The sequence below is a fragment of the Monodelphis domestica genome, chromosome 1, assembly GCF_027887165.1.
Source record: "Monodelphis domestica isolate mMonDom1 chromosome 1, mMonDom1.pri, whole genome shotgun sequence".
NCBI lineage: Eukaryota > Metazoa > Chordata > Mammalia > Didelphimorphia > Didelphidae > Monodelphis > Monodelphis domestica.
Window position 1 is genome coordinate 351,747,323 of NC_077227.1, and position 14,313 is coordinate 351,761,635.

Genomic DNA, 14,313 nt, shown 5'->3' on the forward strand with positions numbered 1-14,313 from the left:
CCACTTAAAAGAGCTAAAAATGCCTAATGCAAGGTTCTCTCTGCCAGGCTTGGGAATAAACTGTTCAGGAACCATTGCCCTGTTTACTCTGCTCCTCTCCTTTGCACCCTTCTCTCTTCTCCCCTTCAGTATAAGAGGATTCCTTTAACATTTATCAAGGTAAAACCAGAGTCAGCATTGACAAGAGGAAGGATTGGGTAGAAGTCTTTGTTCTTCCTTTTACTAGTCACACATTTGTTTTTCTTTTTATTCCTAGGGTCTTGCATGGTACTTGACCCATTTTTGGTTTTTGTCAGTTATTTTTCAGTAATGTCCTAGTAGTCTTTGTGAACCCATTTGGGGTTTTCTTGGCAAAGATAATGGAATGATTTGTCATTTCCTTCTCTAGCTCATTTTATAAATGGCAAACAGGGTTGAGTGACTTGCCCAGGGTCACACAGCTAGTGTCTGAGGTGAGATTTGAACTCAGGAAGAGGAGTACGAGATATATAGTAGGCATTTAATAAACCCATTTAAGGAATTTGATTTGTTGGAGTTGTTGCAAACCACTTCTCCTCTCAGTATCAACATGCTGACTTATAAATTACAATCATAACACCTCAGCACATCTTCCTTCTTCATTGGACTTCTTTGAATGGTCAGGATGTCAAGTCTATTTATGGTAGTATCCCTAAGTCCAACCCCATTCTGACATGCAAGATAATGTAGAAATTAGAATAGAAGCCTCTTTAGAGATTGGTTCATTCTTTGTATTTGCATCCCACTCCCACTCAAAGTGCCTGACATGGATCAAGTACTTAATACTTGGTGGGGCTCAGTGGTTCAGTGGCTAGATAGCGAGGTCTGGAGTTGTAAGGACCTGGGTTCAAATCTTACCTTTGACACTCCCTAGTTGTGTGATCCTGAGCAAATTGCTTAACACAAATTGCCTGGCCCTTACTGGTCTTCTGTCTTAGAACCAATTATTAGTATCAATTCTAAGAAAGATGGTAAGAGTTTTAAAAATACATAAATGCATGGTGATGGATTAAATTCTTGGGAAGTAACTGATCATATAAGGTTACGGTTACTTTGGTGCTGGGGCAGTGAGAAGACAGCAGATGAGAGCAATTTTCCCATCCACTTTGGGAGAAAGAGGAAGAAGAAGTAATATCATAGATGGTAATTCTTTTTGGAGCCTGTTTAGTCAAACCCAAACCTTCCAGGGCACACTTCAGAGGCCTCTTCAGTCTGTCAGCAAACATTATGAAGCGCTTCCCATGTTCCAGGCACTGGGCCAAAGTGCCTAAGACAAGGCCTGGAGAGGGAAACACTTTGGGCAGCATCAGGTAAAGAGAGGCTGTGGTGAGAAAGCCCCAGAGCAAGAGGACTGGATGGAGGATAGAGACTAGGGAAGCTGCGTGGAGCTGTAAATGGAAGCTGGATCTTTGCCTGGGTCTGACTTCAACTCTAATTCTGTGAATAGTTCTGGGCTCCAGAGCAGAACTGGGAGGAATCTGATAGCTGCCCCAAAGAGGGATGGGCTGCCTTCACAATACAGTGAGCTCCAAATCTGCCCTCAGATACTTCCTAGCTGTGTGAGCCAGGCAAGCCACTTAATGCCAATTGCCCAGGCCTTACCAGTCTAAGACAGAAATAAGGGCTTGTTTTTTTTTTTTTAATGTAGCGAGTTCCTCAACTCTGAAGTCTCAAAGCAAAGGATGATGTATAGAGAGCCTAGAAGGGATGCCTGTTCAGAGTTGGGTTAGATGAGATGTCTTCCCGAGGTACCTTACAACTCGGATTCTGTGATCGGTGTACTTTTTATTCATTTTTGAATACATGGACAGGAGTAACTTCACTGAGCAGCACCTACCTGGAGGTGCCACCCTTTCCTCCTATGATATTCACAGAAGACAAGTCCCAAGTACCTTCCCTCCCCATCTTCACCACCCCACTCCCTCCCCACTTGTCTTGGCTGTGCAGGGATCGGTGCTGGCTGTGGTCTCCTCCAGTATGAAGCTGGATAGCCAAGGAAGTTTCCCTCCAAAGCCACGGCAACCTCTACAGCCAACAGGGCAGCTTTGAGTTGGGGACCAGCTCTCCCCTTTCCAACTAGTCCTCTCCTCCGCAGAGGGCCAGCAAAGCCTTGAGGTAGTCCCCGGAGTTGTCACTCTAAGAGCAGAAAGAAAGGACATGCCCACAGTGAAAAGCCTTCCCAGTTACCTCCCAGAGGGGCAGCCACCATCCCCTCAAAAAGAGGCCTCCATCTGCTCCTGGAGTAGAAATCACGATGCAGGGGATGCCCCTCCGGAATGAGGAGCTCCGGAGGGGAGGGACAAAAAGTCTTTGGGACCCAACTCCAAACACCCTCCCTTCCCTTCAGGTCTGTCTAATGTGCCCCAGCCCTGGTAAGAGACACGTGGATTATGGCAGGGCCTGGGGTTCCTCCCTCCTTACCTCAATGACATGATGAAGCGATTTGTCATACTTCTCAATGAACTCTCGCCTAATGTTGAGCAGGTCAGTCTCACTCCTGGAGACCATGATCCTCGTAAGCGTTTTCTCGTCCGTGCCAGCTCCCTGATAGAGCACGTAGGGGTGGAGATTTACAGAGAGGATGTGAGAACACACACACACACACACACACACCCATCAGCTAGGCCCACAGGAGGAGTTTGTGTCTCAGTCTCTCAGTCCTTCCCAAAATAGAGCGGGTTAATTGGTTTCTATCTGAGCATGAGGGACACGGAGCTGTTTGGAGCTTCAACAGAGCAGGAACCTTGTCCTCAAGATTTTGAATTGAAAGAGATATTAGGAGTCATCTAGCAGCACCTTTTCACTTTTGAGAGATGAGGACACTTGGAGGGAAAGCCATTTTTTCAAAAAGTTTATGCATTTATGATCTTGGCTTAATTCCTGGTGAACACCCAGAAACTAAAGAAAACTCTCAGGTTGAAGTTAAATATGGGCTATGACTTGCCTTAGAACTGTGGGTATGGACTATACATATAGAACTAAGGGCGCAGCTAATGGGGTTCAGTGGATTGAGAATGAGGCATAGAGATGGGAGGTCCTGGGTTCAAATTTGACCATTGACATTCCTAGTTGTATGATAACCCCCACCTCCCATTGCCTAGCCCTTAACACTGTTCTGCTTAGGAAACCACATAGTATTGACTCTGAGATGGAAGGTAAGAGTTCTTTTTAAAATAATAATACATAATATACATAATTTTAAATAATAATAAATATAGGTCAATTATCAGAAATAGAATAGGAGGGTGGTGGAAGATGATGGCAATCCCTAGGCCTGTCACATCAGTCCAGGGAATACCGGGTAGTCAGTATTATTTTATAGATATTAGAAACTAGTAAGGGTTCCACTGAGGCTATTCCCCATGCTATCTCTGAGCTCTCTACCTCTATCTCAAAATTTCCCCAAGAAATGGTCTCACGTTGGCCCTGGGAAAACATTGTCAGGCTCTAACCCCTCTGGAAGGAGGCTTCGCATGGCTTTTTTTTTTCCCTTTTAGGGAATATTCTCTTTCCTAGATAGGCAACTTTGTTGATACCCTCAGTGTTTTAGCCTCTTTGTGAACAGAAGACTATTAACCACAGAGTGAGTGAGAGGAACAAATGGGAGAGCTTTGGGCTGCCTTTTGGTCCCTGACTCTAGATGGTTCCAGAAGGGAAGGGTTTACCTTCATGGACTTGTACAGCTTATCAGCAAAGAAGAGGGGCTTGTTCTTGACACTCTGGACTAAGGAAGAGAACACAGAAGAAATGCCGTTAGAGGGCAGCTTTTCTAATTGCCATTCACAAACCTCAGGCTGTTACCTAGCACCAGTCCTAACAATGACTGTATGCCAGCAAAATTGGTCTTTGGCACTGAGATCATCCTTTCCAATGTTTTGTTCCATGGCAGGCATCTGTCCTGCGCCTCCCCTCCCTCTCATAGGGACTTTGATCTCAGCTGACTGTCAGCTAATCTTTGCTAAGGGCTTAGCTGGCAATTAAAGTGGCATCGGTCCAAGGACATCTGTTTTCTAATGCGGGGCAGGGATACCATATATCCTTTAAGATGCAAAAGGATTACGTTCTAGTGGTAGAAATTTAGCCATTTTGATACCCAGTAAGGAAGATATTTTGATGGAGGGCTTGGGAGGAATTTTTGTTTTTCCTAAAATTATGATACACAGGTAGCCCCTGCTTCATTTAGAAGGAAGTTGACCCACAGGAGTTGGAGCAGTACAGTCTGCAAATATGAAAAGGAATTTCATTGGTGCTGACAATGGCTCTGCTGGAAATAGCTTTGAAATCTTTCCCCAAAGACAGCTTGAAGTGGATTGGGGTCGAATATCAGGAAGGAAGGAAGGAAGGCTGGGAGCTCAGAAACCAGTCTTGGCCCCCCTCAGCTAAACAGTTTTCCTGAGTCTTGGGATTAGTAGCTCTGGCCTCAAGATAAGCCCCAAATTGAGCAGCTCAGTATCCCATGAAATACATAGGAAAACTCAAAAAACAAGTAGGGATTGGTTCATTCTTTGTATTTATATTCCCAGTACCTAGGGCAGTGCCTAGCACATAGTGGGTGCTTAATAAATATTTGTCAATCAATTAATTAATAGATCTCACTTGTTTGTACTAGAGAAGAACACCAGAGAAGGGAATGAAAAAAAGAAAGAGTAAAAAAGACCAGGGCTAAGCATAGTGAGTGGAAGAGACATTTGGAATTTCCATCTTGACTCTTCTCTTGTCTTGGCATTCATTAACAATTACCTTTCAACTATTCATTTTGTCCTCGCCATCTACCAAAATATAAAAGTGCCCACATAATCCAAGAGCTAGGAAGAGAAGTGTGTGGGAGTGTAGAATGGAATTGGGTAGTGGTAGATAACATTTCCTTCCTCCTTTGTTTTTCTTGCTAATTCACTCCAGACAAATAGGTCATCAACTATTTCCTCTTGAGTTTCTACAGACTAAGAATGGCATTTCTCATGAACTATTAGGCCAAATGGTCAGAGCTTCATGGACTGGGGACCATAGAGCTACTATGAGTTCCTTCCTGGGCAACTGTACCATTTCCTGAGCCCACAGTTCCCTCCCACCACCAGACACTGACCTATAGCCACCAATGCATCCCGAACATCACCAGACATCTCTTTCTTAATGGTGTGCTCCACATCATAGTTAGTCATCTTGATGAATTCCTGGAAAACTGAAAATCAGGAAAGCCCAGGAGAGGGAGTGAACTTCAAGATCAGTAGACAGGGAAATTTCCCATCCTTTTCTTCCCTGGTCTCTCCCCTCCCAAAGTCCCTCAAATGCCCAGAGTGCCCCTCCCCCCAGAACTTTGATCATGATATCATCAAGGGACACAAATTCCTAAGTGTTTTGGCTAGAAAGCAATATTATTTAGGTGAAAAAGCACAGCCTCTCAATATTCTTCCTAAAATTCTCAGTATGGTGTCTCAATAGAACAGTGTTCAGTGGAATTATTTCCTTCCTTGTCCTGGACACTAAATCTTTATTAATGTGACCCTTTAGATCAGTTGCAGTATTTTTTGGCTCCATCAAAATGATTCCAATGGTGTAAAAATGCCTTCTTCCTTGCTCTTTTCCTATATGTGCTTCTATTTTCTCCACGATGCCAAGCAGAGAGGACTAGAAAGACTATAGTTGCTTAAAAGGACAGTAATGGAAGAGCAGTTATGTGTCCCAGTGGATAGAGTCTCAGGCCTGGAGTCAAGAAGACCAGGGTTCAAATCTGACCGTAGATACTTTCTAGCTGTGTGAGCCTGGCCAAGTCACTTAACCCCACTTGTCTAACCCTCATACTTCTGTCTTAAAGTTCTTACTAAGATAGGAAGTAAGAGTTATTTAAAAAACCCCAAAAAAGCAGAATGGGATGGTCGGGAGTGCTAACCTCTCCGGAGATGGTGGTAACTTCGAGTACACAAAATACTCATGAAACGTGTCTCCAGAGAAGGTTTGTCACTACTGGTTGTCGTGTCTGCTATCTCCTGCAAAGTTGAGGCAAGGGAAAATGTAGGTAGGTTTGGGGGGATGGGGAGAAACAGGAGAAGGAATTGTTATTGTTAGTGTTTACCGATTAAATCTTCTTGTCCAAGGGCTATCTCTCTAGGGGTGGAGTAGGGATGGCCTGTTTGGGGGGGGGGATAGCCTCATGACCTGTTCTTTCCCCAATCTTTGACAGCTCTCTATCTTTTGAAATAAAAATGAGATTTGGAATCAGATGCTTTCCATTCCCATTCAGGAATAGATTCCCAGGGAGAGTTGCTGAGCTGGCCCAGGCGGGAGCATCAAACAGGCAGCTGGCCTGGCTCTAGCCATGAGTCCCAATGACCAGAGTTCACAGATGGCTCTTCAGACTACTGTTTTTCCTTCTGTTTATCCCCAAACAAATAACCTTTGAGAGCTTTTTTTTGGGGGGGGGGTGGAGAAGGCACAGGTGATGGGGAGAATGACTAAAGAGAGATAGACTGAGAGAGAGAAGGAGAGAGAACACCTTAAGGAAGCCTCACATCCAAAATTACACTCCCCAGTGGGTTCAGCACACACCAATCAGTCTGGCTAGAATTCAGTCTTAAAAATCATAATAAAATTCAAGACTCACCAAGATTTCTGCAATCACCTGAGAGCAGGGAGAAGGGAAAGAGGGAAAGTCAAAGTGAGATCGAGGTCCAAGAAGACCCAATTTGGGTTTTGGAGGGGTGGGGGAGAAGGTACATGTATTGCTTAGAAAGAGGGTCTTGCAAAGATACTATAATCACATTAAGTGAGGTAAAAGAGCCCAGTGTCCTCTGATCTTTTGGCTCAGACTCAGAATATTAAAACTAAATGGGACCTTGGATATCATCTTAAAATACAATGGAAAAGGGTGCTTAGTGGATTGAGAGCCAGGTCTAGAGATGGGAGGTCCTGGGTTCAAATTTGACCTCAGACATTTCCTAGCTGCATAACTTTGGACAAGTCACTTAACCCTCATTGCCTTTTCCAGGTTTATTTTAAGGATAAAATGTGACAACAGATGAGAAAGCAATCTTAAATACAAAAATTTCTCTGCTGGATGCCAGATGTTAGTGAAAGTAAGTTTAGAAGGTTAATTACTTTTGTATTGTCCAAAGTACAATCATATGATTTATAATACTGTATTTTCAGATGTATATGGCAACTGTTATTGTTATTGGTCGTTTCAGTCATGCCTGACTCTTTGTGACCCTATTTGGGATTTTCTTGGCTAAGATACTAGATTAGTTTGCCATTGAGATAGGGAAACTGAGGCAAACAGAGTGAAGTGACTTGTCCAGGGGCACACAGTTAGTAAGGGTCTGAGGCCAGATTTGAGCCCAGGAAGAAGAATCTTCCTGACTCCAGGCTTGACTCTCTAAACCAATGTGCTCATGGCAAATATACTAGACTAGCTATGATCTTCTGCTCTAGATGATTGTTCTCCTGGGTTCAACGTTCCCCCTGAGGAATTTTCATCCCTGTTTTGAGACACTCCAAGTTGCAAGCATCTCTTCTCACAAATTTCAAAATGCTGTAGAGGAATTTCTACATTTTGATAAATTTTTTCACCTTTAAAGGACTCGGGTTTCCAACCCCATCTTTGACACTAACTCTGTCTGACCATGGATAAAGCCACTTTCTCTAGACCTCCGTCCCCTCATCAGAAAAATGAAGAGGCTGGATTAGATGTTCTCTAAAATCCTTTGCAATTCTGACATTCTTTAATTCTAGACTTCACTCCATACCCAGCAATCTCCCTACAAAGTAGATGGGTCCCGAGGTCCCCCACGATTCCTACGCTCCCCAAACAGCCGTGTGAGATGGCCTAAGCGAGACTATGAGATTAGGAGCAGACTTGGACCAAGCATCCTTTGAAGAGTTCCCCTGGCATCTCTCTTTTTCTCTCTCTCTCTCCTGTCTCTCCAAAAGCAGCTGTGGGCTGGGAAGTCTGTTAGTCGCGCTCCCCCTGCTGACAAAAGCAGGAATTGCAGTCTGGGTTTGGGGCAGAGTGGAAGGCACTAGAATGGAATTGGGATTCAAAGGCTTAGGAAGCCTGCAGGAAGAGTGGGGCAGGGGGAAATTGCCTAGACCCAGCTAGGAGAGACGAGGCAATCTGAGCTCTGCTTCACTAGGAAGCTGGGGAGCTGGCGGACCTGGAGTCAGAAAGACCCAAGTTCAAGTGTAGCCTCAGATCAAATCCAGCCTCACACACACTTACTAGCTGTGTGACCCTGGGTAACCTCCATTCGCCTCCATTTTCTCCACTGGAAAATGGGGATAATCATAGCACCTACATCCTACAGTTGTTGTGGGGATCAGAAGTGATAATATTTGTGAAACATTTGCAAACCATAAAAGTGCTCTATAAATGCTTATTATTATTATTAGCATTTACCCATTATAGTTTGGGCCAGCTCTGGGCAAAATTGGGCAAATGAAATTAGTTTTCTATGGCTATCAGGTCCCATTTCCCCCACTCTAACTCTCATTCTTGGCAACCTAACTCTCCTAAAGAAAAAATTAATAACTGAATTTGGTTTGGTGTAATCAAAAGAATCTTTGTCTAGGAGTCAGTTCCTGGGCTCTAGTCCCAGTTCTACTCCTATGTGACCTTGGGTAAATTATTTCCCCAATTCAGGGGACAGTTTCACCCCTGGTGAAACTCCTATGCGACCTTGGGTAAATTATTTCCCCAATTCAGGGGACAGTTTCACCCCTGGTGAAATGAGGGAGGTTAGATTATTTGTTAAAGTCCTTTCCAGCTCTGACATCCTATTGACGTGTTTCCCTCTTTCCAGGAATATCTGAATTTTAGAAGAGAGGAGGACAATTATTAACCTGAGATGAATCTAAAAGCAGACTATGGTGGCTTAAAAAATTCCTACTCTGGTTCCACTAGAAGAAAGTTAGAGCCAACAGAGAAAAATTGAAGCATGGTTAACTCCCTATTTGCTGGAATTCAGATTTTTCCATATATCTTTCAGCACTTTTCCATTTGGAAAACTGTCAGAGTTAGGCAAAGACTGGAAGGGCATTGGAAGAAGGGGGACAAAAGGATCTGGAACGAGGTCTTTGAGGGAACAGAGGAAAAAGAAGATAAGCAATAAAATAAAAGGCATTATCAATCTCTCTGGCCTTCAGTTTTTAAATATAGAATGTCAGTGCTTTAAGGCAGATATAGCAAACATGTTTAACAGTCTCAAGTGTACTTGCCCAAACCAGATTAAGATGTGACTGGGGAACATTTAATAAAAATGCAATAGAACATTCATCATGTTAATATGTGGTTTTCTAAGTCAATATATGGCCTTCAGGGATCCTTATGTATGGTTTAATGGTCCCTATTTTTACTGGAATTTGATGCCACTGCTTTTAAGGGACTGGAGAACAGAGCAAATTAAAGGGCTTGGGCCCTTAGAAGCATCAAGTCAAGCCCATCCTCTCCTTTCCTGCTACACCAAAAAATAATTTTATAAATAAAGAAGAAGACACCCAGAGAGACCAGGGGTTTTATCAAGGTCACACAGTGTAGTAGTTTTAGTCTGGAGTAGAACCCACATCTGACTCTAGTTTTCTTTCCATTCTGTTTTTATAGATGAGAGCATTATTTATAAATGCTTATAATTGGGGAAATTTGATTGGATAACTTGACCCTCTGTAGCTCCAATTCTCATTTCCAATCTGTTTTGTAATTTTGAAGATGTGGGATTTAATTGGTGGTTAGTGTCAGCAAGATGGTGAGGCAAGAGTGTGAGTGATTGTTGGTGCACTAGTATGTGTATATAGAAGGGAAGGAGAACCAAAACACCCAGTTAAGATAGCAGTTATGATAGGGCAAGCTCCCTTCACATAAGCAGACTGGCCTGGCTATCACCAGGATCTCCCACTGCTGCAAAAGGTAGCAAAAAGAAATTCTTGAATAAAGGAAGATGGGGCTACCTTCTGGAAGGAAGCATTTCAGCACCAGAGCCAGCCAACCAAGCAAATGCCATCAAAGCAAAGCAGCCAGGAGACCCCGTGTGCCCCCAAGCCCACCTCTACCTTGGGGATAGCATTGGATCTATCTGTATAGTTAATGCTTCTATTTTGCAGGTAAGGCATCTGAGGGCCCCAACCCAGAACTACCCAGGACACCAGTCTGCCTACTGAGCCTATGCCCACACTACAGCAGCTTCCAGATCTTCCTTCCAAATGGACTTGTTTGTCTTTGGAATGGACTTGTTTCCTAAGATAAAGCTTTTTCCTAAGGAGAAAATGCTATTTCCTTAGGACTAGGCCACCCTTCACAGGGAGAGACTTTTCAATCAGACCAGCCTACCCACAAAACATCCCAGGGTTTCAAGACGTCTCACCTGAGCATCCTCTCGAGCTTGATCTGAATTTTCAGGTCCCTCATCACGGTTTGCCTGCAGTGGAAACAAGAAAGAATTCTGATCAATTATCACAAATGTACTGATCAGTTCTCTGTTAAACATGAGGAAGGAGAGATACATGAGGGGGAAAAAAAGTACATTTCCTGCCTTTCACCCTTACCCCAGATCATAGTTTAGTATGGGGGAAGATTATGAAATAGGACAAAATAATTTTTAATACAAGGCTCATCAGAGATTCTGTTTCTTCCAGGAAGTCTTCTTTGAAAATTTCAAGAGAACACTGATAAAGGTAGGAAGGGAAAACACCTTAATGCATGTGGTCACTGCGCTAGAAAAACTGAGCTCATTCTTGCCTGCCTTACTCAAAGTCATCCAAGTAGCAATTACCACTTAACCACTCTGGACTGTAGTTTTCTCATCTGTAAATGGAGAGATTTGTTGAAGTATCACTTCATAACCACCAAGCTAGCAAAAATACTAAAGGACAGAAAATTCCATTGTTAGAGGGACTAAGAAGAGACAGGGATGCTAATTAAATGCTCGTGGAGCTGTGAACTGGTTTGACTGTTCTGGAAAATAATTTAGAACTTTGCAAGAAAAACTAACTTGGTTGGGAGGCCCTGAGTTCAAATTTGACCTCAGACACTTCTTTCCTATGTGATCCTAGGCAAGTCACTTAACCCCTATTGCTTAGTCCTTACTGCTCTTCTGCTTTAAAACCAATACAGAGTATTGATTCTAAGATAGAAGGTAAGGGTTTAAAAAAAAGATACAATGTTAATAACTGGAAATCAATAGATCTAGTTTAACATGTACCTGAGATATGAGAGAGAGAGAGAGAGAGAGAGAGAGAGAGAGAGAGAGAGAGAGAGAGAGAGAGAGAGAGAGAGAGCAAAAGAGAGAGACAGACAGACAGACAGGGAGTCAGAGAGGAAGGGAGAGACTTCTAGTACAAAAACATTCATAATAACCAGCTTAGTGAGCCTCATTCATTAAGCCCACACTTTGTGCCTGGCACTGGACTTAAATGCCAAGGATACAAAAAAAGGGAAACAGTTCCTGCCCTCAAGGACTTTACAGTCTATTGAGGGAGGCAATCTATGTAAATAAGTAGGCATGTACAAGACCTAGAGTAGATCTGTTATGCTGGAGAGCAACATCTAACAGGGATGGCTGAATCAGGTTAATTATGTTAACAAAAACTACTAATGAAATGCAGATTCAGCAGTCAGACAGAGAACGGCTGAACAATGTGTGAATAATGTAATAGAATGTCACTACACCATAAGGAGTGATAAATATGTTGGATTCAGAGACCCGTGGGAAGACTTACATGCAGTGATTCAGTGTTAAGAAAGCAGAGTCAGGAGAATGAATGGCAGACAGAAGAGGTGATAAATGAAATAAAACAACAATGAAATTAAAGGCAGTTGTGAAGTTGTAAAGATAGCTCTCTAAAGGGCAACAAAAATTTCAGGTCAAATACAATGACCAAAAGTTTGCCATTGAAAAAGATTCTTTTTTTTTTTTTTTGCAGAGGTTGAAGACTATGTGCAGATTGCAGATATAAGACTGGCACACTTAGATGTCAGGATGGGTTAATTTTGCTGGACTTCTTTTCTTACTTTCCCTTTTTTATTCTGTTAAAGTGATGACTTGATGAGTAAGAAGGGGAAGAAGGAATATATTAGGAAATGAAAGTGACATGAAAACAAAAGATATCAATAATTTTTTAAAAACCCAATAATTCAGCAGTCAAGGTCAGTGCCCTAATGCCTTTTTATTAATAATCGATAAGACTCTCTTCTAAGGAATGTATTTTGTAAAGAATCTTAACAGGATATTTATGGAGAAGTCCTTGTTTGGGCCTTTTTCAAAAGGAGAAATCCATAGCCATATAGAAAAATTCTCTAAATCACTAATAACCAGGGAAATGCAAATTAAATAAATTCTGAGGTTCCCCTTCATACCCATCAGATTGGGAAAATTGATAAAAAGGAAAAATGACAAATGTTGGAGGGATTGAAGCACAGTTGGAGGAGCTATGAATTTGTGCAACTATTTTGGAGAACAATTGGGAATTATGCACCCAAAGTTACTAAACTGTGCAAGTCCTGCTTATACTTCCAAAGAGACCAAGGGGGTGGGAGGAAGGACCAATTGGTACAAAAATCTTTATAGGTGTTCTTTTTGTAGTGGCAGAGAACTAGAAACCAAGCATTTGGTTATCTCCTGAGGATTGAATGAATCAATCATGGTAATGTAAAAGTGATGGAATCCTATTGTGCTGTAAGAACTGATAAAGGGGACGGTCTCAAAAAATCATGGGAAGATTTGTTGAACTGATCTGGAATGAAGTGAGTAGAACCAAGAGAACAATTTAAACAATATCAACACTGTAAAGAGAAGTACATGTCTTATTAAAATAAAATATACCAGTAAATTTTAGAAAAAAGAAAACGAGTGGAATTTATCATCTCAAAGAACTCTATAGACTATTGCCAGTGTCTCTATAATATCTTCTCCAGTTATGACCTTAAGGTAATGAGGCTCTCTCATATCCAGGCTAAAATTGTTACCTAAGGTACCTTGGAGGAGGCAGTGGGCTATAGTAGAGGGAATACCATATTGAGTCTGGGTTCTAGCTCTGTTACCAACTTGTTCAAGGTGATCTTAGACAAGTCAGTCCTTAATTCAAGTTTCAGTTTCCCAATCAATTAAATGTGAGTAGAAATTTTCCTAGCCAACCTCCTTTAGTTTCTATGAGGATCCAATGAGATAAATGGAAATAGAAAGTGGCTTTGTTAACTGTAAATAATTTTATTAAGCCAATGGATGACATGTGAGTAGGAGAGGCTATTCTTATTGAGTACCCTCACCAAATGATTTACCTATCCCCTGCTCTGGGGCAGCTAGGTGACAAAGTGCTGGGCCTGGAGTCAGGAATACCTGAGTTCAAGTCTGGCCTCAGAAACTTACTAGTGGTGCAATTCACTTAACCATGTTTGCCTCAATGTCCTCATCTGTAAAATGAGCTGGAGAAGGAAATGTCAAACTACTTTAGTAACTCTGAAAATAAGATGATCCCAAATGAAGTTACAAAGAGTTCAAGACATGACTGAAATGACCGAAAAACAAATTTCATCTCAGCCTGGATAGAGTTTAACAGTTTGAATTTATTGAGAAAGACTCTAGAGTTGTTCTCCTGTGATTGAGATGTGTCCAGCTTTCCTGTCCTTGGCCATCCTCTTTATATTCCTTTCAACAACAATCTAACTCTGTTCCTGGGACCCTTGATTCTGAGAAGTGAGCATTTTATCTTTTTCTACCTGGAAACAGGCTGCCATATCACTGTGTGAAAATTCCACCCCTATCCTTGCCCCTCATTCCAACTCCCCATTTATATGTTTTCATCCTACATTAGACTGGACAATCTTTCTATTCTTATTTAATGTTATTTTCACTTATTGATTTGTATTCCCAGCACTTAGTACAGTATCTTGACACGTCAGAGGGGCTTAAGAAAGGATTCTCATTCATTCATTTATGCACACAGGAACACTTGCTCTTACCGTGGCTAGGGAGATGAGGATTCTCTTAAGGTGGCCAGATGTGTCTGAGCTCAAGTCATCCTCCAGGGATTTATGGTAGTCTGAGAAGAGAGAAATGTGAAGGATGTGGGGCTCTATTAGTGAGCTGAGAGCCAGAGCAACCTCAGGTTAGCTCAACACTGGCACAAGGGTAACAAAGGAGCTTAGCTCAAGTTGGACTTAAAGAGAAGTTGGGGCCATCAATTATAAAAGTCCCAGGGAAGCAATCTGTGTACAATTGGAATCTTCCCAAAGGTTCTCTAATACCAGCTCTCCTCTATTTCCATTGTTCCCATTCTCATCACCTTTGACCTTCTCCAGAACATGCCACATCTCCT

General features: G+C 42.2%; 1 protein-coding gene across 2 annotated transcripts in view; it reads right to left on the reverse strand.

Moving 5' to 3' along the window:
• Positions 1-1,783: 1,783 nt before the first annotated feature.
• Positions 1,784-14,313, reverse strand: part of ANXA6 (annexin A6) — a 60,507-nt gene continuing 47,977 nt past the window's right edge. Inside the window, exons 19-26 of one of the 2 annotated variants that reach the window (XM_007473898.3) lie at positions 13,958-14,037; positions 10,365-10,418; positions 6,617-6,634; positions 5,906-6,002; positions 5,102-5,197; positions 3,684-3,742; positions 2,440-2,562; positions 1,784-2,154 (exon numbers count right to left, since the gene is read on the reverse strand). In XM_007473898.3, the coding sequence (XP_007473960.2) occupies positions 2,095-2,154; positions 2,440-2,562; positions 3,684-3,742; positions 5,102-5,197; positions 5,906-6,002; positions 6,617-6,634; positions 10,365-10,418; positions 13,958-14,037 (587 nt within the window). In that variant the 3' untranslated portion in view covers positions 1,784-2,094. The remainder of the gene's footprint in view (positions 2,155-2,439; positions 2,563-3,683; positions 3,743-5,101; positions 5,198-5,905; positions 6,003-6,616; positions 6,635-10,364; positions 10,419-13,957; positions 14,038-14,313) is intronic. The other variant, XM_016427890.2, reaches the window with a different exon arrangement.